We start from the raw sequence: 25,894 nt of genomic DNA, 5'->3' as shown, positions 1-25,894 counted from the left end.
TCCATTCTGGAGAAAACTGGAAAGAGCTGAATACAACCATCATCTGAAACCGTCAAGAAATCATCGGTTACCAGGAAACACCAAGAACAGTTCGACGAGAACGACCAGAGGAAAGGTATTGGTGCATGTGCCTGGCAAAACAAGAATGCCAGCAAGGTAAGGAGGAGAGCTCATCAATTATCCACGGTAACGGTACAAAGTAAGGAAATCAAGAACCAGCGATAGACTGAGAAAGCCAAGGATTCTTCGGTGCCACCAAGGCAGTATATATGGACCCAACTCCCTAGGCTTCAAACTGGTACAGTTTAAGGACGGAACTCAAATACCAGCCTTTTATGGAGGGACACTTCAAAAAGAACTCCCAAACCATGATACAGGTCCCCGTGCATTTGTTTGAGGAAATACACAACTCTTCATTTAGGATAATCTTGATCTCGCCAAGCAGGTATCACTCGCCAAGCATGGATCAAGTTGAAGCTGCCATTCAACATAAGAAGAATGGAAAAGCCATAGGAGTGGTCGGGATTCCAGAGATTTTCAAACTTGGACGAGAAGAGGAGATCACCAATCATCTCCATCAACTACTCCTGAAATTCTGAGATAGAAAAAAAAAATCCATGACCTCAAGGATGTCATCATCGCCACCATCAAGTAAAGGAGACAGAACGGACTATGGGATCTACCGGAGGAATCTCCCTATTCTCCATCGCTGGGAAGATAACTTGAATCTGCACTAGCCGCCTTCTCCCAGTCTCCGCCTTCTCCCAGTCTCTGAAGATATCCATCTGGAAAGCGAACGTGGTTTCCGACCAACCATGGAACAATGGGCATGATTTTCACTGCGCGGCAACTTTGAGAAATAGCCGACTGACCAAGGCTTTTGACTTAGTCAATCGGGAAGTGCCATGGAAGGACCGATCAAAGGCCGGTTATCCAGAGAAATTCATCAACATCCACAGATTCCTCCACAACAAGGTGTCGGTGACAGTCCTTAATGACTGAAATAAAACAGAAACTTAGCGGTCAAGACGGGAGGTGGCATCGCCCCTTGTCAAGAACAAGCTTCCCAGCCACGACATATCGGTGACAGTCCTCACCAACAGAAATAAGACAGAAATCTTAGGAGGTCAAGACTGAGTCAAGCAGGGAATTGACATCGCCCCTGGTCAAGAACAAGCTTCCCAGTGAAGTGGACGCTGTCTACAGGATGGACAGGAAGTTTTTCAACCTCATCCAGTTGAAATCCAAGAAGAAAACAACACTGACAGTTTGTGGAACAGTTTGCGGATGACATGGTCACCTCTACTCTCACAGAAGAGAATCTCCAAGCCATGTTTGATATCTTCGCAGAAGCAAATCGAAGAATTGGTCTCAGCCTCAAGCTCAAGACAACTCAAGTCCTTTACCAACACGCCCCAGGACAAGATCTCCTCTCCCTCCATCACAATCAACAGAAAAACCCTACCAAACGTGGAATATTTCCCCTTCCTGGAGAGCCACCTCTCATCTAAGGCAGACATCAATATGGAGATCCAACATTTTAAGTACCCACTTCACACGCATGGCCTAAAGGAGAGTCTTCCGACCACAACATCCGTGCTGATAACGAGATTCTGGTGTAAAAGGCAGTCATCCTCAACTCTTCTTACGTCACAAACCTGGACTACATACATAAGAACATAACATAAGAACTAGGAGCAGGAGTAGGCCATCTGGCCCCTCGAGCCTGCTCCACCATTCAATGAGATCATGGCTGATCTTTTGTGGACTCAGCTACACTTTCCAGCCCGAACACCATAACCCTTAATCCCTTTATTCTTCAAAAAAACTATCTATCTTTATCTTAAAAACATTTAATGAAGGAGCCTCTACTGCTTCACTGGGCAAGGAATTCCATAGATTCACAACCCTTTGGGTGAAGAAGTTCCTCCTAAACTCAGTCCTAAATCTACTTCCCCTTATTTTGAGGCTATGCCCCCTAGTTCTGCTTTCACCTGCCAGTGGAAACAACCTGCCCGCATCTATCCTATCTATTCCCTTCATAATCTTGTATGTTTCTATAAGATCCCCCCTCATCCTTCTAAATTCCAACGAGTACAGTCCCAGTCTACTCAACCTCTCCTCGTAATCCAATCCCTTCAGCTCTGGGATTAACCTAGTGAATCTCCTCTGCACACCCTCCAGTGCCAGCACGTCCTTTCTCAAGTAAGGAGACCAAAACTGAACACAATACTCCAGGTGTGGCCTCACTAACACCTTATACAATTGCAGCAGAACCTCCCTAGTCTTAAACTCCATCCCTCTAGCAATGAAGGACAAAATTCCATTTGCCTTCTTAATCACCTGTTGCACCTGTAAACCAACTTTTTGTGACTCATGCACTAGCACACCCAAGTCTCTCTGCACAGCAGCATGTTTTAATATTTTATCATTTAAATAATAATCCCTTTTGCTGTTATTCCTACCAAAATGGATAACCTCACATTTGTCAACATTGTATTCCATCTGCCAGACCCTAGCCCATTCACTTAGCCTATTCAAATCCCTCTGCAGACTTCCAGTATCCTCTGCACTTTTTGCTTTACCACTTATCTTAGTGTCGTCTGCAAACTTGGACACATTGGCCTTGGTCTCCAACTCCAAATCATCTATGTAAATTGGTCCCCAACTCCAAATCATCTATGTAAATTGTGAACAATTGAGGGCCCAACACTGATCTCTGAGGGACACCACTAGCTACTGATTGCCAACCAGAGAAACACCCATTAATCCCCACTCTTTGCTTTCTATTAATTAATCAATCCTCTATCCATGCTACTACTTTCCCCTTGATGCCATGCATCTTTATCTTCTGCAACAACCTTTTGTGTGGCACCTTGTCAAAGGCTTTCTGGAAATCCAGATATACCACATCCATTGGCTCCCCGTTATCTACCGCACTGTTAATGTCCTCAAAACATTCCACTAAATTAGTTAGGCAGGACCTGCCCTTTATGAACCCATGCTGCATCTGTCCAATGGGACAATTTCCATCCAGATGCCTCGCTATTTCTTCCTTGATGATAAATTCCAGCATCTTCCCTACTACCGAAGTTAAGATCACTGGCCTATAATTACCCGCTTTCTGCCTACCTCCTTTTTTAAAGTGGTGTCACGTTTGCTAATTTCCAATCCGCCAGGACCACCCCAGAGTCTAGTGAATTTTGGTAAATTATCACTAGTGCATTTGCAATTTCCCTAGCCATCTCTTTTAGCACTCTGGGATGCATTCCATCAGGTCCAGGAGACTTGTCTACCTTTAGCCCCATTAGCTTGCCCATTACTACCTCCTTGGTGATAACAATCCTCTCAAGGTCCTCACCTGTCATAACCTCATACAGAGCCACCTCAAGGTCCTGGAGAGGTACCATCAATGCTGTTGGAGACTGCTTCTCCACATCAGTTGGAAGGACAGGTGCACTAACATCAAGGAGTCAAGGGCACCAGCAGAGGCATAAATGGGTTGGACACTGGTGTCCAGATGGCCAAATGCATTTCCCACACCAGGTCCTATTTTTTTCAACACTAAAACGGCAAACATTCCAAGGAGGACAAAGAAAATGCTTCAGATGCACTGTGAAGCTCTCACTGAAGTGCAGAGCATTGACATACTGGAAGGAGCTTGCTACCAACCATTCAAAACGGCAATAACTTGGCCATCAAACGACTTCACACCTTTGAGTCACGTCGTCTTAATGAGAAGGCAGAGAGGCATCCTGCACCATGTACTCAAAAGACCTTTGTTGTAAATCTGTCTATTCAGTCACAAAGACCCATAGCGGAAACTTGAACCCCCAAGTAGGTTATCCTCGAATCGAGGGACAGCACCGAGTTTCTATCTTATTGATAATCTTTACATAGCACATATTTCAGAAGCTGTGCCCCTTCCTCGAGAAGCACGATTTCTGGTGGCACAAACAGACTGCTGCAGAACAAACACTCAAGGGATAACACTGTAAGCTCACTTAGGAATCCTTATTTTGTGCCAAGAACACAAGTTCAGTGAAAAAAAGTATTAAAATATACTAAAATATTTTTCTGCAACAAATAATCTTGACATTTTACTCTTCCCAATTCCTGTTAGCAGGCCCCCTCTCGGTCTTGGAATATATTTCGGTGCTAATCAAAAGCAAATCTTTATAGGTCAAAAAGTGTCTGAACGCACTTCTGTGATGTGATATGAATAGGTGACATTCAACACAACTTGCCCTCTTATTTACTCTAACTAGGGTTGTCAATTCTCCAGATTGGTCTGGGGTCTCCAGGAATGGAAGACCAATCTCCAGGACACAGCAGTGCGAACCCCTGGAGAAAATCATCGGTATATTAAAGAAGATTGGGATTTTTTTGTCGTTTTCTTTGAACATTTTGTTTTACCGGATACAAGGCAGGGAGAGAAAAAAATGGCTGTTTGGTTGACAGTCAAGCACTACCCAATTGGTTACTGGATCTGTTTGCATTCCAATTGTCATAGGGAGGCAGTACGTCACAAGGAAGGACGGTGTTGGCCAACTAATGGTCGGATCTTAGGGGAATATCAGGAGATGTAACCCTAACTCTATCCTTTCCTGCTCCAAACTGATTTTCAAAATTCAATATTGGTCTCACGTGACCACTATGTCATTAATTAGGTTATCTTCAATCTCAGTCGTGTTGAGACTGTGGGGACCTTGGCATCTCAACTTGAGAAAACCTTAATCTCCAATACTAAAGGAAGGACACGGCAAGAGGGAAGCAGAGAGATCAGTAATCCTGCTGCACCTCAACAGTACCTCATTTTAAAAGTACTTTGTGCCAAGAAACTGCTTTGCAATCTCCTGGGCTCAGAAAAAGTGGTTATATAATTGTAAGCTCTTTCTTTCTCAAGTTGAACAAATACAATAAAAGGCATAAACTTCCAACCTAGGCTGGAGTTTGAGACGGTGTAGTCACTCCTCTGCAGTCTACTCAAGCCAGCAAATACGATCATATCGCATGACAATAAAAACTCCATTTCATGAGAAAACCAGCAGGCTCCGACTGTTTCAGCAAAAATGGGCTTCCTGTTTGTTTTGGCATGAGCACTCCTCCAAAGAAGCCCCTTGTGAACTTCTCCATCCAAGTAGTCTTATTATTCAATGCACTTTTTGTCACACAACAGGGCTGAAAGAGAAAAAAAAGTGAGGCAAACTGCTACAAGGTCACTTGCACATCTGCAAGCTATTTTCTGCAACCATTGATCAACACCAAAGAATTGAGAGACTGCACATTGCAATTTTCCCACAATTATAGGCCACTTAAGACCAATTTTTAAAATAAAATTTTCCAATCCCAAAAATGTCACTAATTGAGTGCAGTTGAGGAATTAAAATATTTAAGGATTTCCAAGTATTTCCCTCAGTTGGGGGGGGGGGGGGGGGGAAATAGAAGGAAGAGGGGTAAGAGGAAACCATAGGGTCAGATTATTTATTCTCAACAGCCAAGACTATGAACAAAGATTTACTTCAATGGTCGGGAACTAAGACTGTTCAGAGAATACATGTCACAGTTCAGCTGTGCCCTTTCCTCCACCCAAAATCAAAAAAACAAACCACCTAGCTAAATTAGTTTTCATAAGCAGAATTCTCTCCTCAGAACTGAAATGATTTATCCACAAACATTGACAAGCATGGATTACGTAGACACTAGCTGCATTTATACTGCACCCAGTTCAGGATCCAGCTTGGTACGGAGTACGGTTTTTACCCAGTTCAGCTCTTGCCTGGTGGAAATCATTTGACCCTTTCCAGTAAGCAATTATGTTTATGTACAAATGCATGTATTTGTAGAGTGCTCTCATAATGGCTAAAAATGAAAATGCTGTATTAAGGAATTCCTGCGCTCTTTATGAGATTAAAATTAGGAAGATCCAACGCCATGCTTGATACTTCACATCAAACTAGGTTTGACATACAAAATCGAGGTGATCTGTAATTCCTTCCACCAACAGGTCCCACTCCATACCTGGTCAGAATCAGGTTGGGTCAGATTCTGAATTTACACTGAAAATTCACTGCTGTTGCATTCAAAATTAATTTTTGCAAAGAAACTAAACTTACGATATACATGAACATTTAAACATTATCTAATTTGGATTGTGAACACAGGATTGGAAGGAGCAAGAGTAATACTAACAAACACTCAACCAAGAGGAGTGGGACTCAGAAGATATTCCTTCTGCCCTCAATCAAAGTGGTGAGCGTCTAGGATAGCTTTCACCCCCCAAAAAGTAGCAAATAGAACATAAAACATAGAACATGCAATACAGAAGGAGGCCATTCGGCCCATTGAGTCTGCACCGACCCACTTCAGCCCTCACTGCCACCCGATCCCCGTAACCCAATAACCCTCCTAATCTTTTTTTTGGTCACTAAGGGCAATTTAACATGGCCAATCCACCTAACCTGCACATCTTTGGACTGTGGGAGGAAATCGGAGCACCACGGCGGAAACCCACACAGACACAGGGAGAACGTGCAGACTCCACACAGACAGTGACCCAGCGGGGAATCGAACCTGGCACTGTGAAGCCACAGTGCTATCCACTTGTGCTACCGTGCTGTCCGAATGGTAAACTTATTCATGCCTTTGCGGTAAATAAACTCAAATAACTCTAGTTAAATATCAAGAAATTAATCAAGTATATAATTATGCTTAAATATTTATGAAATATATAATTAAAAATACTAATTTTCCACTTATTGGACCAAAAATCACTGTGGTTAAGCAAACTGAAATGTCAAAACGCACTCCCAGCATGTGAAGCTAAGCTCTGCAGATAAATATCACCCTCATTAGGATTGCTGAACTGAGACGAATAATACTTCATATGGGAAACCACTGGTCATAGCCAATTAGTTTATTTTTGGGTTACACATCAAAGAATATACAGGATTTTCCCATCCGAACAATAAATTGGTCAGGTTATGATCCATGAGACGATTCCAAAGAAGTTGTATTCTACTCAACTATTCGACTCAAAACATTAACTGTTTCTCTCCACAGATGCTGCCAGGACTTTTGGGAGTTTTTCCAGCACTTCAATAATAGGTATAGGTTGATGATAAATTGGTCGGCAAAAAAGACAGGGATTAATAGGATTGCCCGTGTCATTTTCAATATATCAGTCATCTTTATATCCTAAGATGCATGATTTATTTGATCCCATAAACTGATAAAATAATCAAACTACAATTCCAACTTGCTTATAAGACACAAACTGAACTGCAGATTCACCAGTAGCAAAAATATTTGAGGTTTACATTAATAAATAGTTCTATGAAACCAAATTATATGAAGATTCATTACTTGCAAACTCGAGTCACCTTAAACCAAAATGAAGTTCAGGTCTGAGTGTCCATATTAATTAAAAGCGTGAAGATTTCAGGGATGGGTTGATGTAACCTGCATGCTTTAACACTTGCTCTGATAAATGCCAGCCATAGTGGTTACATAGAAATCCAAAGGGCTGGATAATAATGCAGAGAACAAGTTCAAACTCCAACAGAGCAGTTTGAGAATTTAAATTTGGTTTAAATGAAATCATCAGTAAAAGTGACTATAAACTGTTGGATTAAATCCATCTGGTTCACAAATGTCCTTGAGGGAAGGAAGCCCACTGTTGTTACTTGGTCTGGCATATAGATGACTCCTGTCCCACCCGTAGTGTTCTCACAGGTCACTCAGTTGAAATCAACAAATATTGCAGTGGTTGCCCTTTTCAGGGCAACAAATCCATAAAATCCCTATTGTGCAGGAGGCAGCCATTTGGCCCATCGAGTCTGCCCCGACTCTCAAAGAGCATTCTACCTAGGCCCACTCCCCCGCCCTATACAAATAACCTCACACATTGATCATGGCCAGGCCAATGCACCTGACCTGCACATCTTTGAACTGTGGAAGGAAACCCACGCAGACAAGGAGAGCACATACAAACTCCACACAGTCACCCAAGGCCAGGAACTGAACCCAGGTCCCTGGCGCTGTGAGGCAGCAGTGCTAACCACTGTGCCGTGTTTAATTTCTATTATGAAATTTCAATGTCCGGATTGGGAGATCATCAAATTCAATTACTTTGATGGTCAAACCATTAAAGTGAGTTGTTTGCATACAAAGACAGTAATGGCTTCCCTCAAAGTGCAATGCCAGCTGTGCTCTCAGATTGTGTGAACTTCACAGGCATGGTTTTAACTTTAAAAAAAAGGTACCCTTTGTACGAAACTCTGAATCAGGATTCATGGCATGCACATACATATGAAAGTCAACTAAAACTTCCATCCAAGAATATGGTCACTTATTAAGCAATTCATTTAAAAAATGTATTTGAATCCAGTTTTATTGCATAAACTCTATTATTGGTGTATCTTGCCATATATATCAGCAAATAAATTTACTAAATCTGACACAGTGATGTTTTCAAACTTTCACAGGGAGTTAGGAAAATGTGGTGAGCACATTCCATGGCTTCCAGCAGCTGATATTCGAATAAAAGAATCATTGTTAATCCTCAACATACCATCACAGACTCATATTTACTAGTGGTAGTTTAAGTTCATACTCGACTCAGCCTGCTTACAGTAGCTGCCTTCATAGGTAAGACTGGGTAAATATAGAAAGTGCCAGGTAAAAAGCCTGAACTGCAACAATCTCTGCATCTAAAAGTGCAGTAACTCCGAGATGCATGCATAGAAACTTGTTCAGAAGGCTCAAAAACATCAAGCCCTCTCAAGGCTTGCTCAGAAGTCTGCAAAAGAACACTTGTTGCAAGTATAATAAATACAAAAGTTTTCAAGTAAAAAACAGAACCATACGAGTTTTACTTCAGTTCGTACTGGCTCTGAAACAATGAAGCTGCTGGGATTGCAGCTTAGCCTCAACATCTAAACTAATTTCTGCTATCCAAACTTCATCTCCTCTCTCCAAGGGCCCACACACTACACCTTTCCAGAATCGAACTTTAATCTTGTATCAAGGTTGGATCATATCTCTTTTGATTGCTTTCATTTCATCTGTATAGCACTGTTTCTTTTGTGATTCATCCTAGTTTTGAGTCAACTAGAAACACAAAAAGTTGTCCAGCTCTCTTATTTGACAGCTTTTCTCAGGTGTGGGAAATTAATCTCAAACTTTACCAGTCCCATCTTCTATTTTTGATCCAGATCTGAAATCATAGTTTGAGCAAAGAAAAACCCGAATTTAATATCCCAAATCAAAATTAAAAGCACCCAAGGTTAAACAAAAGTTATTTAACTTGAATAAAGAGAGAAAGTCAGTTAAATAGGGCGGCACGGTAGCACAGTGGTTAGCACTGTTGCTTCACAGCACCGGGGCCCCAGGTTCGATTCCCAGCTTGGGTCACTCTGTTCTCCCGTGTCTGCGTGGGTTTCCTCTGGGTGCTCCAGTTTCCTCCCCGAAAGGTATGCTTGTTAGTTAATTTGGACATTCTGAATTCTCCCTCTGTGTACCCAAACAGGCACCAGAATGTGGAGACTAGGGGCTTTTCACAGTAACTTCATTGCAGTGTGACAATAATAAAGATTATTATCATAATAACGATGCACTCAGAAGCTAAAGTTGAAGATAACAGACCTTGCCAAGTAAAATCTTCATTACAGGCAAAAATCAGGAAGTGATATTAGACCAGACAAGTACAAGCACAGGAAAGGATGAAGCAGTCGCCAAATATGCATCCTATGATGTATATAGAAGAGCTGCCAAAATCCCAAATATACAATGAAAGTGAAATGAAAATCGCTTATTGTCACAAGTAGGCTTCAAATGAAGATACTGTGAAAAGCCCCTAGTCACCACATTCCTGCGCCTGTTTGGAGAGGCTGTTACGGGAATCGAACCGTGCTGCTGGTCTGCCTTGGTCTGCTGTCAAAGTCAGCGATTTAGCCCTGTGCTAAACAGCCCCACAATTGGCAGCGATGGATTGAAGACAATTTAGCTTTGGTCGGGCAGAAACAATATTGCTCACTCAATAAGTTCAAAAGACCTTGAGAATAACTCCCCCATTGTGAACAGAATAACAAGAAAAGCCACGCTTGCCTGACCGCAAGATACCTCAAATCGCCCCATTCTCACTGAAAAGGTGTGTTGACTCCATCACTTTCGCTCTGTCCCCGATTCACCCCTCTTCATCCTGTTTCTTGACTTGGTGCAACATCACAGGAAATCAAGCAGTGTCAACAAAAATCCTTAATAATCCCTGCTCAGGAGGTCAAAGTTTAAAACCTTCAATGATCCATGCTGATCTTTTCTGAATTCTCCATGTATGAATGTGTTTTTATTTGAAGGTGGGGCATCCAAATTAACTCAATATATTCCAATTATAGTTTACTGAAACTAACTCCTAAACAAACCCAGGCCAAAATGTACAAAACACTGATCCATGTGACCAAATTAACGAAGTGGTTAGACCCTGGAATAGTATTTATTCCATTGCAATTTACTACATAGGACAATGGGAGGATCAACATAACCTTGCTGCTTAGTAGGTAATCAAAGTGCTCCTGTTCTTCATAAACGTATCTGCCACAAAAATTAAAAAGGCTATTCCATATTTAGTGACCGTCTAAATTAGATTCAGATCTTTTTCTACATCAACTCTTACTACTCATTGAATCGATCCTAGATATTAAATGGAGGCATGGCACAGTTGAAGCCACATGACCAAAATATTTTCGATTTGCAAAGTCTCTGTTCAATCAGTCATATCTATACAAGGTTATGTTTAGCTCTCTCTGGAAAGGCCACAAAACGGCTGACAGCTCGCATCCAATTTTTGTTTGGGATTTCAAATCACGTGCATCCTTCTCAGGTGGGGAAAGAGATCAAAGAAGAAAACATTATCTGTGCCCCACTGAGCCAATGATGATGGGAATGAAATCAAAGTGGCTGCTCTTCTGGCCTTTCCAAGTGTAAACATTTCCGATCTTACTGGTGCCTTCCCAGAGGATTTGCAAATAAATCAGGAAGACATGCAATTTAGCAGCATGGGTCAGCCTGCTCGGCCATGCAACAAGATCCATGGCTAAATCGATTGTAACCTCAACCCCACATTCCCACCTGCCCCCAATAACCTTTCACCCCTTGCTTACGAAGAATCTATTCACCTCTGCCTTAAAAATATTCAAAGACTGTTTTGAGGAAGGAGTTCCAAATTCACACGATCCTCAGAAAAGATTTCTCCTGACCCGGTCTTAAAATGAGCGAGATCTTAGTTATAAGCCCTAGTTCTAGATTCTCATAAGAGGAAACATCCTCTTCACATCCACCGTGTCAAGACCCCTCGGGATCTTGCATGTTTTAATCAAGTCACCTCTCTTCTAAACTCCAGCAGATACAGGCCCAGCCTGTTTAAACGTTCTTCATGAAACAGTCTCAAAACAGCTTCCAATGCACTTACATCCTTCCTGAAACAAGGAGATCAATACGATTCGCAGCAATCCAGATGTGGTCTCACCAATACCCTGTAAAACCGCCTCACTTTTGTATTCAATTCTTCTCGCAATAAATATTAATATTCTATTGGTTTTCCTAATTACTTGCTGTACCTGCACACTAAACTTTTATGATTCATGTATTAAGACACCCAGATCCCGTTGCATCCTCTCACCATTTAGATAATCTGCTTCTCTTTTATTTGCCCGCCAAAATGGACAATTTCACATTTTCCCCACATTATATCCAGTTTACCAGATCTTTGCCCACTCACTTAACCCATCTATATTCCTTTGTAGCCTCAAGTCCTCTTCACAACATACTTTCCCACCTATCTTTGTTATCAGCAAATTGAGCTACCATACCTTCATCCAAGTCATTTATATACAAATTGCAAAAAAGGTTGAGGCCTCAGCAATGATTCCTGTGGCACATCACTCATTACATCTTGCCAACCAAAAGTTACCCATTTGTGCCTACTGTTCCCTGTTAGCGAATCATTCTCCTATTCATGCCAATATGTTACCTCCTACACTATGAGCTTTTATTTTCTGCAATGACCTTTGATGTGGCACCTTATCAAATGCTTTCTGAAAATCGAAGTACAGTACACCCGCTGGTTCCCCTTTATCTATGCTACTTCTTCAAAGAGCTCTTAATGTTCAAACTGAAGGGCACATGGCATTTAGGAAGGACAGGAAGCTAGGAAAAGGCAGAGGGATGGCTCTGTTAATTAATGATAGTAATAGCACAATAAAGAGGGATGGCCTCAAGTTCAAGAAGCCAGGATGTAGACGCAGTTTGGGTAGCGATGCAAGATGATAAAAAAAAGTAGTCACTTGAGAGTGTGGTGAACAGGCCTCCTAATTCTACCAGTATCTGCATGCCTTTCACCCCCACCACCCATGTGCAGCTTAGGTGGATTGGCCACTCTAAATTGCCCCTTAATTGGAAAAAAATTGGGTACTCCAAATTTATTTAAAAAAAGAAAAACTCCAACGAGATGATCCATCTGTGGTTAACAAAAAAAGTTAAAATATGCTATAAAACTTAAAGAAAAAGCATATGATTGTGCAAAGATTAGTGGCAGGTCGGAAGATTAAACAGCATATAAAGAACAGCAGAGAATGACTAAGTATGAGGCAAAGCTATCTAGAAATACAAAGACAGATAGATATTTAAATAAAAGTTAATTGAACATTGTTGAGAGAGAATAGTGTGTCTACAATTAGAATCTTAAACTTAAATAAGGTCAATACAAAGTGAGTCTGGAGAATTAATGGAAAACAAGGGCACGGCAGATGAATTAAACAGGTATTTTGAATTGGTCTTCAATAGGGGATACAAGTAACATCACAGAAATAGCTGTACATCAGGAAATGGGTGGGAGGTAGTCAAGAGAATTACAATCATCAGGAAAGTGGTACTGAGCAAATTGTTGAGAGCTTTGGACTGATGGGGGCGGGGGGGTCATGATGGGCTTTATCTTAGTGTCTCAAAAGAAGTGATGAGTGATATAGCTCATCTTGTTTAGCATTTAGTTTTAATTTTCCAACATTTCCTTGATTAATGCAAGTAGCTCAATATCACCTAGGACGAAGCAGTTTGCTTGATTACCACAAGTAACGGGCTCAATACTCAATCCCTCCATCACTGCAGTTGTAGGGTGTACAATCTACAAAATGTATTTTCAGCAACTCACTTAAGGTTATTTTGACCGCACCACAACTGCCACCATCACCAAGGACAGGTGCAGCAACGTCATTAGAACACCACGACCTTCAGTCTTAGACGCACATTGCCATTCAGTTGCTATGTCAATGTCCTGTGCTTTCCTACCAAACACCTTTAGGACAAAAACTGCAAGGGTTTGAGGAAAAAGCACACCAGCACTTTGAGAATGACGACAAAAAGAGGCAATAAGCCATGCCTTGACTACACGTGAAAAATAAAAATGTTTTATCCGCCTCCAACTTCCCATGTTTTACCTGCATTTATACTCACAATTAAATTCAAAATCCGTTTTGAGCTGGTGATCGGAAAATTTGTTTCCACTCAAGGTGCCTAACTTTTGTTTTAAAAAAAGTCAATTGTGGCCGTAACACCAAGTATTGTTATTTCACATTGGTGAAATGTTGCAAATTACAGCAAAGATAATCTGTTTGTCAGATTCTAAAATAAAAATTATAAAAGCAAAACTAGTTTAAAAAGAGTACAGCATTGGAAAATTACCAATTGCAGTCACTGAAAAACAAGCAGTGCAATGGTCTGTCATTTTATGTTACAGATGCACTAGATCAGTTGCTTCATTTGTTAATATATTTTTGTCATCAAGGATTCCAGAAAATTCTTCCTTTCAAATTTGTTTGCATCTACAGATTGCTTTGTTCCATGTTGCAAATGTCTAGCTCATGCTTAATAGGTTTTAGAATCATAGAATCCCTACAGTGCAGGAGGCCATTCAGTCCATCAAGTCTGCACCAACCCTCTGTCAGAGCACTCCAACCAAGCCCACTTCCTCGTCACATATCCCAATAGTCCCTTAACCTGCACATCCCTGAACACTAAGGGGCAATTTAGCATTGCCAATCCACCTAACCTGCACATCCTTGGACTGTGTGTGTGTGTGTGTGTGTGTGTGTGTGTGTGGGGGGGGGGGGGGGGGGGGGGGGGACCAGCGCACCCATAGGAAACTCATGCCGGCATGGGGAGCATGTGCAAACTCCACAGTGTTATGTCACCCGAGGCCAAAATTGAACACGGGTCATGGCGTTGTGAGGCAGCAGAGCTAACTACTGTGCCACCCACTAGATTAAAGCCTGTGATTATTGCAGTACATTAATTACAAGCCTTATTTATCAATTCATGTGCACTCTATCTAGTGTTATGACTGTTAGGAAGCCCATACTCTACAAGAGATCACGCATCTTTACTATTTCTTATCTCGACCCAAACTAATTCCACATCCTCATTTTTCGGTTGGAGGTGGTCTCTCAGTACTGAACTAAATGTCCTCTTGAATGAATAGAAGCGATTGCGTCACCTTTTCCTAGCTTCCTGTCATTCCAATATATCAAATACCCTACAACATTTAGATCCCCGCCTTGCTCATCTTTCAACCAAGTCTCTCTGTAAGTCTATCAGGTCACACACACACACACATTTATCTCTATCCGCATTGACAATTCATCTATTTTGTTACAAATGCTGTGTGCATTTTCAATCCATTTTCATGGCTTCAGTAATCCAATAGGGATTGCATGAGAATATAAACTTCAATTCCTAAAGCTAAAAGTAGAGAACTGACATCTGCAATTCTTTCAGGGTCTTCCAGAGAGATGTTTTTTGCCTTGGAGGTTAGTAAATTAGTTTAAAGGTATTATGTAAACACTGAAAGGTTGTAAAACACACTTGCTTTAGTAGATGAATTAAGGAATTTTAAATGAGGGATATTTAGCGTAATGATTGATTGAAGAACATCCCAAAGCACAAGTCATCATGGAGATGGGTAGAGGTTTGTAGCTTGGTGTGTGTGTATGGGTGGTACAGCTCACAGAGAAGATAATCAAAAAATGAATGACAGTAAGTTAGCTGTTTCACTGCTTACAGTGCAGGCCTAACTTCTTCATTCGCCATGTGGAATGCAGGTAGAGCTTAATCTCAGTTTGGATTTCATGAGGGAAATAAAGTTGGAAGATTGCCTAGTTTGAACCTAGTTGAAATGGTCCTCAAAGTTTTTTGGCAAAAGAAAGTAACCAGGTTAGTTTGGGGGTATTTAGGAGGCAATCAGAAGAAGGGACTGAGCCATCCACAGTCAAGAAGTAGTAAACAATCTTACCTCAACAGATACTGCTTATTTTGTTTAAATCTTTTATATACCATAAAGTGGTTGGTTAAAAATTTGAAACTTTGGGGCATAGCTCTGTTGGTTAAAATGGTGTTCAGATCTTTAAACCTTTGTTTTATTTCAATAGTTACTGAACAACCACCCGACATAGCTAAGCAACTGGAGAAACAAGTTATTCAGAGCTGATCAGCTTGACCAACTTTTATAAAAACATTTTTAAATAACAAACGACAGATAACGGGAAAAATCAATAGAGCACAAGAGCGAATGTGATCCAAAGAGTATGTGTTCAGGCCACTCTTACTCACACAGAACTACACTGAAAAAGTGAAAGAATTGTACTGACATTTACTAAGTCAACAAATGGGTTGCAAGGCAAACTATGATGGGGGCATTAAGAATGTGAAAGCCTGCAGGACAGACAGATGTGTGGCACATTGGAGTTCAAGCAAGAATTATAGAATGTTTAGTGACAAAAATTAAACTGCAGGTATAGCAAAGAGAGAACCCCCAAAAAAGGGCAAACAGAATGTGTCCCCAAAGTCACTGGAAGTTGGTTGAACTTGGACAGTGTTATGGGAGAGGTGTTTTCAGACCCCAAAATGTATCATGAAGTTCAACCAACCCTTTAATGGATTGTTGCTTTTGAAGCACATGGTTTGTTCCCCATAGTATTACAATTATGGACCCGTGATTTTTAAAACAAAACAATGTTTATTCCATGAACTCAACGTAACCTTTTAAGTAAACATTGGATCTCTTAACACCCCTTACTTCAAAGATAACCCTGAAAATACCACAACTTTAAATAATCCTTCAAACTGTTCTTTTAAACACCTTCAGTTCACCTTCAAAAACAGACATGAGGTTACATTCAATATATTTATAGTCTTTAGATTTGCAGGCATCAACAGACCAGTTCGGTGTTTTCTTCCTGCAGCTCTCAGCAAAACACACAGACACTCCCAGCTTTCTCCTCAAACTGAAACTAAAAACTTCAAAATGGCCGAGCTGAAGCCCAGCTCTACCCACACTCTGACATCACTGCATTTCTTAAAGGTACATTGCTTAAACATCCATTTCTTAAAGGTACTCTCACATGACAACAGAACCTTAGCTGGGAACATTATGCATCTCTGAGCACACCATACTCTTCCAACTTCTTCCATCGGGCAGGAGATACAGAAGTCTGAGAATACGCTCGAACCGACTCAAAAACAGCTTCTTCCCCACTGTCACCAGACTCCTAAATGACCCTCTTATGGACTGAATTCATTAACACTATGCTTCATCCGATGCCAGTGCTTATGTAGCTACATTGTATATGTTGTGTTGCCCTATTATGTATTTTCTTTTATTCCCTTTCCTTCTCATGTACTTAATGATCTGTTGAGCTGCTCGCAGAAAAATACTTTTCACTGTACCTTGGTACACGTGACAATAAACAAATCCAATTACAGGTAAGATATGCCACAGCTGCAGGCCATTCAACCCTTTTGAGCTTTTTATGCCATTCGAATGGATTATGGCTGATACATGCCTCAAAGCCATTTACCCTCTATTGTTCCTTAAACCTGGATGCCGATACTTAACTACAGACTATTGACTTCATGCTTGATCCAGCACCCACAGCCTTTCAATGAACCAAGATCTAGATATCCACCAATGATTGTGCGAAGATATGTTTCCCAATTTCACTCGAATTTTATGATTGTGCCATCTTATTTTGGATTTCCCTCCAAAAAGAAACCATTTCTCTAATTTCTCTATACCCACCTTTATAATTTTAAGCACCATGATCATAAACACTAAATTTCTAAACTTAAGCCAAGTTCATATAGCCTGTCCACAATTTAACCCTATACCTATGGTGTGCATTATACATCTTCCAAAGCCTATACGATTCCACTGTACATGATGTCTGACCAAGCCTCTGCTCAGTTGAAGCAGCAGCACTTCATCACCTTTGAATTCCCCCCCCGCCCCCCCCCCCCCCCCCCCCCCCCCCGAGATTTTATTTGTGCCTTTGCAATACTATCAAGGTAAAAGCAATAGAAAAAGGGTTTAATTTATTCACCACAATGTTACCCAAGATTGGTTATGAAACAGATTTGAAAAGTTAACATGGGTTTCACTGAAATTGCTACAGTTGAGACTTGAACCAAGTTCCCATTTCTAGATAAGATGACCATGAATGCTAGAAGGATACTCACTAAAATAATAAGGCCATAAGACATAGGAGCAGAATTAGGCCACTCGGCCCATTGAATGGCAGAGCAGACTCAATCATGGCTGATATTTTTCTCATCCCCATTCTCCTGCCTTCTCCTCATAACCCCTGATCCCCATAATGAGGATAGAAAGTCCCTTCACAAAGAAAGGATCAGAATGTGAAATGCTCCACCACAAACTCTTTTGAAGCAGAATATTCATAGAAAAATATAAAAAGCAAATTAAGTAGTAGATAGTACATTTCCAGTGGCACATAAATTAATAAAATAGCAAAAAGAGCGAAGTTAGGAGACTTTAATTATGTAGGTGTTGGTTAGAACAAAAACAGAACACACAGAAGTTAAGAAAGAAAAGGGTCTAAATAGATAACACTTTTCCAAAAAACCCAACAAGACAATGAGGTGAATGCATTGGAGGGAGAAGGTTCACAAGAATAATCCCAGGAATAAATAATTATAACGAGGATAGATTGGAGAGGTTGGGTCTGTTTTCCTTGGAGAAATGGCGGCTGAGAGGAGACTTGGAGGCATTCAAGATCCTGAGGAGTATTAACAGGGTAAATATGGAGAAACTGTTCCCTCTCAAGACAACATCAAGACAGAGAAGGCACAGATTCAAACAATGGACAAAAGGTGAAGTCCATAAATCTTTACACCCAGGAGGGTGGATGGCATCTGGAACGAACTTCCTGAGAGGGTGGTGAGGAGGGAAGGTTCAACTGGGGTATTCAAAAGGGAACTGGATTGCTATCTGAAAAGCAAGAATGTGCAAGGTTATGTGGATAAGGCAGGGGAGTGGGGCCAAGTAGAATGCTCCCTCAGAGTGCCAGTGCAGACGTGATGGGCCGAACGGCCTCCTTCTGCACGATTAAGATTCTGTGACAACATGAGTCGAAATGATGTTCTCATGTTAGAAAATGTAATGATGCTGCTTGAAAAGAGGAAGAAGGGTTTCCTGATGCCCAGGCAGATGCAGACTGGACGATTTCTATACTGTTAACATGCAATAACTCCTGTTCGGCCATCAACTCTGCTGGTAACCTACATGATAATCAGTTGGCAACACCCTCCTCACCTCGAGTCACAAGGTTCCAAGTTCAAGCTTGCTGAGCATAAAAATTGAGGCAAAAACAGAGGGAATGTCGCACGGTCTAGAGATTCTGTCTTTCACCTACCTGCCTGTGTGGATGTAAAAATATTCTGAAGAGCTGGGAAGTTTTCCCTGGTGCTTTGGCCAATATCTATCCCTCAATCAATTTCACAGATTGCCTGATTATCCCATGGCTGCTTGTGGGAGCTTGCTGTGCTCATGTTTGTTTCCTATATTACAAGAATAGCCACCTCTCAAAAGTACTTGATCGGCTGCAAAGCATTTTGAGATGCGAGGTGGTCATCAAAAACATTATGTAAATGCAAGTCTATTATTTTCCCTTTTATAGATCTTCAGCTCCTTAAATTTACTTTCTCAAATTAAAGATATGACCAGACATTGGGGGGGGGGGGAACAAGCACCAAAAATAAGCAGAAAAATTAGGACAGGAACTATGAAAATTACAATTTTAAAAGCTAGATGTATAATAGCAATATTCTGAACAAGCATAAACACCTAGCAGATTTAATCGGTTATTTAAAAATTCTCTCTCCTTGATTTTCACCCCTTGGTTAAATTTATGTTCCCAATAAGTTCATTAAAATGATCAGAGGGTCTTTTGAGAATTCACGTCATTAGCTTCAAACATTTGCCAACAAGATACTTATAATTTACACTTTTTTCCACATTTCCCAAAAGAAACATTATCTCATTCAAACATTCCCCAAAACAGACATCTGACAGATGCAAACTAACACTGTTTGAAAGACTCTACAAATCAAGTAGTTGATAATCGAAACTCACTGTAATATAGAGTGAACATATTCTCCCGAGACATCACACACACACACATCTGGAAAGCCCAAATGCAGATTGGCAAGTTGAATCTTTGGAATCTGGTATTGCTGGGTTAATCAGCTAAAACTGCTCAGCTTGGCTCAAGATCATTTGTACCGTTTGTCCTATTAAGCTAGCCTTGGGACACCCAAGTAGGAAAAATCCTGCTCCCTAGGTTCCAGTAATCGATTTGTTGATCAGTGCATTTGGCTAGCGAGGATTTGCTTAGTTAAAGACTGCCAGAATCTGTCACAAAGGGTTGACTTGATTCCAAACTTTCCTTGCCAGTTATGCCACCTTGAAGCGACCTAGACCCCAAGGTACTCTCTTAACAATAGTCGGCCAGACAACTGGCAGTTGTAGATCTGAGCCTTCAATTTGTAGGCATGAAGAACCACCAAGCAGCATGGGAGCAACACAAGAGGCATGTGTTCATTGGCACCATTCTCCTGATACCACGCCAACTCACATCACATCAAATGGTAGTTCCACAGTTCTAAAATGTAGTGTCATCAACAATCGGTTGCCTTTTTGCAATCCAATGATGGCTGGCATCAAAAGCCTGGATATATGCATATTATGTCTGGGCTCCAGATAACATATCCCAGTAATAATTCCACACCACAATTTCAAAATCAACAATAAGCTGCACACCCATTTTCAGTTCAGTAGATTGATCGACCCACCTTACATCCTGCCATCCTTGCAAGTCTAGGTATGGTCACCTCCAATGGACCATGCCAAGCTCAATCATCACCCAACTGCTTCATGCAGGTCCTCAAGGTAAGGGGATTTGAATCAAGAGGGCATTCCTGTGGTGAGAGTGTCTTTCCTCTTCCATGTTGTAATTATACAAAATTGCGTTTGTCCTCCAGAAACTGAACTATTGACTCAGCTGAAGTACTAACTACATATGTAAGCTTTCCACCAAAACTGCCACATTGCAAACGTACACACAGCATGATGCAGAAAACCAGCCTGTATAACAGCAAGCAATTTTATGCAATGCTATTGAAGATTCTGCCAAAAAAAGTGTAGCAAAAAGTACATTAAAATTATGTGAGTGCTAACAATACTTAAGACATGTCCTGTCGGACTTGTATTTTGACCAATTTTATTAGAATTTCATTTCTTTAATTTTACTGCTTTTCTACTGCAGTGCTCCACTGGGAATACATTCACAAGCCAGAACATAAATATACTTGCTTCATTTGAAATAAAGTACAGCTTTAAGCTATTTTTGTACTTTTACATTTCCTGAGAATATTTATCTTTATATTTTTAAAAAACACTAAATGGGACAGTAACAAGTTTAATTTAAAAAATAGTTTAATTTCTAACAATGAAGTTTACAACAAAAATTAAAGTAATACTTCAAAAAAGTTTCAGAAAATACACATTTGCAAACAGGGGTTAGACATCTTACTGTATTCCATTAATTTCTAGATTATTTTACAGGAAATTTGTTGCCAGTTTTTTTTAAATCTATCATGTAGCTTTGAGATGAACGAAATTACTGGGGATAATAATATTCAGGGAATGGCATAACAGACTGAAGTGCCAAATGGCCTACTCTTGCTCATATTTTTAAAGTTCTTATGAAAAGAAAATGCTCAATAGATTTTCTAATAAGTTATGTAAAACTGGATGGATAATAATGCAATAAATAGCCAGGCACAATTCTTATTCAGAAGAGATTACAGATAAAAACTAATGGAACAGTCAATTTTATGTAATTGAGCAAATCGCGATGACTTTTGGGCTCTTAAAAAAGGAGACTTTTGGAATTAAGTAGTTCCTGGAACATCCAACTGCACAAATTACATTTAGAAGCCGCCGGACTGACTCAAAACGTTCACATGGCGACAGGGTCGATTTTTTGGTAAAACCACTAATCACGGGGACCAAAAGAAAAAAAAGTTATTCCTGTGCCTGCGTACAAACGTAGCCGAAAACATTTTATTTTACCGGCGCAGGTGATAACTGCATCCAGAACGGAGATGTTTTTTTTAAAAAAATCTCCGCATTAAATCGCATATTTGATCGGCTCGTTGATGGAATTCCTGCAAATGTCAATTTTCTTTCCAGTTAAATATTTACACAAGAGAAAAACGTGGGGGGGGCGCAAAGATACAACTGAACAAAATCCTACACACACAGCACAGAAAATTATTGACGCAATAAGCAGACTGCAGCAAGTTAACGTGTGTGTGTGGTGTTGGCCATTCCAGCTGTCCTGCGTGTCGGGATAAAACTCAGCCGCTTAGAGAACCTCAGGCGCCATCTAAAGGATTTGCAGAGTTATCCCGACCAGATATCCCACCTGCACTTTCACACGCGCAGGAACTTTCTGCCCAACTTGTCCTCCCTCCCTCCCCTGCAGCTCTCCTTTGCTTCCGGAGCTGATTATCCGGCTCGTTCCCCTCAACAGGTTGGCTTGTGCCTTGATCTTTTTCACAAAGCGACGAGGGGGGAATTAACTTACTGCAAGCTGTTTACCACAGCCTCGGGCGAAAATGGTTTTTTTTTTGCCCTCCGTCTTACCGAGGGGGGGGGGGCTGATGTTAACATCCCCCAGCCAGCATGTGAGGTACATTTTGCACAGCGCTTTCGGAGTTCCTAATTCGCCGCCTCTTGCTCCGATGGCAAACAGACTCGGGGAAAGCAAACTTCCCAACGCGTCCCCATGTAGTAAATCCCAAACACAAAAGCGCAGGAACTGTATGGTCGGTCGTCCCTTCCACACGACGCGTGATTTTTGATTTTAAAATGCGCCGCTCTCAACTTTTCATCCAAGCATGCGAAAGCGAAAAGAAAAAAAATCGCCACTCTTTGCGAACGAGACAGAAATGCGGTCTCGGCATTTCAGATGCGCTCTTGTCGGCCGAGGGGAGCAAGCCCCACACAGGTTGTTAGCCTGGATCCCATCAATCTCTCAATGCGCTTCACACATTTTGGGAGAGTTTTCCTTTCCAGCAATTTTCAGCACCGACTTACCAGTTCTCCATTTGCGAGTGTGCAGAGTGTTAGAGTCAAGAGGAGCCAGGCGTTCTCCATCCTCTTTTCCCCCCCACCACTCCTCCTGCTGCTGTTGTTGATGTGCGGGATGACGGGGCTTCCAGCCCGGGGAACTCGCGCCTGCCTCTGGAATGTCCCGGGGATCACACCGCGCTCTATCGGCGAAGCCCTGCTTCTCGCGGCCGAGTCCGCAACCTCCCACTCAGCAAACTCCCTGCAAGGCGTGCGAACACTTCTTCTTCTTCTCCTCCTCTACCAAAGAATATTCTTCCGCGGACTTTATCCTCACGCGCTCCTCTTCAAATCCTCGCTCTCCTAATTAAATGCAATGCAAACTTTGAGCATACAATCAGAATAAAAACGCTTTAATCAATGCAACCGAATGCAAAAAAAAAAACTGAGAGCTTCCCTCCTCCAGAGATTGTGACACTTCTTACCTAAACCTCCTGAAATAACTCCTACATTCGTCGGCTGCAGATTAATGGGGGGGGGGGGGGGGGGGGGACACATTCAATGAGTGAAGTAGACGCGTGCGCAGCTTTGCTCACCCCCGGGGGGGGGGGGGGGGGGGGGTTAGATTGATTTTGCAAGGCGGAGCCAATGGGGATAAAGCATTGCAGCGCCGCCCGGATAGCGGTGCATGGAGGTGAAAGCAGGTTTAAAGGGTTATCTAGTCCGTTGCACAAGATGTGTGTATGGTAGAGATAGAGGCGTAAGATGATAGAATAAACTAGAGGGACATTCTTCAGTTGTGTTCGTTCAGGAGAAGCAAGGGTCTGTTGTAAAGTCAGTTCTTTACCTCACTATTCGTCGTTGAATTTTGGCTTATTAAATAGCCGCATGTGCAATATGTTTTTTCAGCGAAACTTATTGTTCAAGTCAAGATCCATTACCAAGGGAGAGAAACACAACCAAATGTGTCATACCCCAATTTAAAACCGAACAAAACCGTGGGTTTGTCGATCTGGCACTAAAAGCAGTGAGGTATTTCTGCAAATGATACCGATGAACAAGAATTAGTTACTGCCCCTATTAAAAAAGCGGAGGCAGTTTACATTGTTTATCCTTGAAAAAAATGACAGAGTAGCATTTTGACTTCTTGAAAGGCTGTATTTCATGTTTACGGATTCTGAAATGTTCTCAAAGGACGTACGTCATAAATAAACTTGACTTTGCAAAACTGTTACATATGTGGCCAGCTGATTGCAACAGTGCGCGCTCGCTAAAGTATTTTTAAAGTTTTTATATTTAGTAAGGTTGCTTCTCTGCGACTTCGTTAAGAATTGAACTTAAATTCAGTAACAACTTTATTCAGCGCCGTTGTGGTAGTAAAACACCCCAAGGGTCTTCACAAGGAGAGTTAAGGAACAAAATTTGACACTGAGCCAGATAACGGGCAATGGGACAGATGATTAAAAGCTTGGTCAACGCTCTTGAGGAGCATCAATAAGGAGGAAAGGCTCACAGTGAGTGATGTGTTGGGTGTTCTGGATCACATACAGGTCACCAACACTAGAAATAGTGCAACACTATTTTATTGAATCATTAACTGTTTAAACATACTCAGACTGTGGGTTAATACAATACTAGCTTTAACTAAAGACCTTTGCCTTGTCCTAACCAGTCAATGCACTCAGCACATGGTGAATGTCTGTGTTGCAGGATGTGAGCTCTGTCCTCCTAGCTAGCTGCAACTCGAATGAGCGGGAACTCTGATGCCCCCTGTCTTTATAGTACGTGTGCACTCACTGGTGATTGGCTGCGGTGTTGTGTGTGTTGATTGGTCCCACTGTGTGTCCATCAGTGTGTGTCTGCACCATGATATACTGGTGTATATTATGACATCCCCCCTTTTATAAAAAATGTACCTGCATGGCAATAAATAGTGTATGGTGAATGTTCCTGACTACGCGTGTGTGAACTATTTACAGGACTATGTACATAAAAACTAAGCTATTTACATGGGAAGGTGCCTGGTGCAGAAAAACAGTGTGTCACAAGAATAACGAGATGAACACTATATACAAACCACTTGAACGATTAAACGGAAGAACAGAACAAATCAGAAAGTCCATAAGTCCACAAAGTTCACAAATTAAGTCTCTGAGGTGGGCGACAAATTCTGGTTGACCGTCAGGGTGGCACACCACTCATCGTCTAGATCGATGCTGTATACCGACTGCGGCTGGTGTCTTTGCTTCGGGGACAGCCTGTTTTTCGTTCCAACACCAACTCGAAAAGGCGCCTTCAGGTCCTCGGTGTTACTGCTGTATGGGAGGTCCGCATCAGACTCAGTGACCGTGGGTTGAATTGCCCGAACATTCCTGCGAGGCTGGCTGAAGCGATATGAGTTGGAAGGCTGAGCTGCTCGACAGAAGGCAGCACAGTGGCCAAGTCTTCCACATCGTAGGCATTGTCAAGATTTTGCAGGGCATTGCCGCTTTAAATGGGCGGAGCCACAATTGCCGCACGTCGTGATGTCAGCACGTTCGCTGCGCCACCGCGCATGCGTGGTGCGGTCGTGCATGGTGCGCGCCTGTGCATTATGTTCCTCAACGTCGCCGTCCCCCCGTTTGGTGTGTACAAGCGCGGGAGTCCGCGAAAAGCGCGCAAAATGGCCGTGCTCATCCAGGCTGAGGCCCTGGAGGTGCTCAATCACTTGGACCCATTCCGCCTCGTGGGGACCTTGCCGCGCCGTCTCAGCCGCTTGTATATGGGAATACAGACTCGTGGCGTTTTCATGTAACACACAGGTCTCTATGGCGGTCGCTAGGGTGAGTTACTTTACTTTGAGGAGCTGCTGACGTAGGGGGTCCGACTGAACACCAAAAACGATCTGGTCGCGTATCATAGCTGCAAGATTGCGCAAGGCTGCGGAGGTGCATGAGAAAGGATTGGAAAGGTTCATCCTTACCCTGCAAACGCTGCTGGAACACGTAGCATTCAAAACTTTCATTCACCTCTACGCTGCAGTGAGTGTCAAACTTGAGGAGGACCGTCTTGAACTTCGTCTTATCTTCATCATCTGCAAAGGTGAGAGAGTTGAAAATGTGGATGGCATGGTCCCCGGCCGTGGAGAGGAGAAGAGCAATCTTTCTGATGTCCGAGGCGCCCTCCCTGTCCGTGGCTTTGAGGAAGAGCTGGAAGCGCTGTTTGAAAATCTTCCAGTTGGCCCCGAGGTTGCCGGCGAGGCGGAGCGGAGGCGGCAGGCTGATGTTGTCCATGTTGCAGGATGACAGAATGCTGGCGGAAGGCAGATCACTTGCAGGTAGGTCTAAGAAGTGCTAATATCCCACCACGCCTGGTATCATTATGTGTTGGGTGTTCTGGATCACATACAGGTCACCAACACTTGAAATAGTGCAACAC

The 25,894-nt window shown here is 42.0% G+C and overlaps 1 protein-coding gene across 1 annotated transcript in view; it reads right to left on the bottom strand.

The window, feature by feature from the left end:
• Nucleotides 1-23,028, bottom strand: part of sdc2 (syndecan 2) — a 120,195-nt gene extending 97,167 nt beyond the window's left edge. The window contains exons 1-2 of the mRNA XM_072468095.1: nucleotides 22,963-23,028; nucleotides 22,505-22,840 (exon numbers count right to left, since the gene is read on the bottom strand). Of these exons, the coding sequence (XP_072324196.1) occupies nucleotides 22,505-22,564 (60 nt within the window). The 5' untranslated portion in view covers nucleotides 22,565-22,840; nucleotides 22,963-23,028. The remainder of the gene's footprint in view (nucleotides 1-22,504; nucleotides 22,841-22,962) is intronic.
• Nucleotides 23,029-25,894: the final 2,866 nt, after the last annotated feature.

Source organism: Scyliorhinus torazame, chromosome 11 (assembly GCF_047496885.1).
Source record: "Scyliorhinus torazame isolate Kashiwa2021f chromosome 11, sScyTor2.1, whole genome shotgun sequence".
Classification (NCBI taxonomy): Eukaryota; Metazoa; Chordata; class Chondrichthyes; order Carcharhiniformes; family Scyliorhinidae; genus Scyliorhinus; species Scyliorhinus torazame.
Note: the sequence above shows the minus strand (reverse complement) of the source record. Positions and strands in the feature narration are given on the sequence as shown.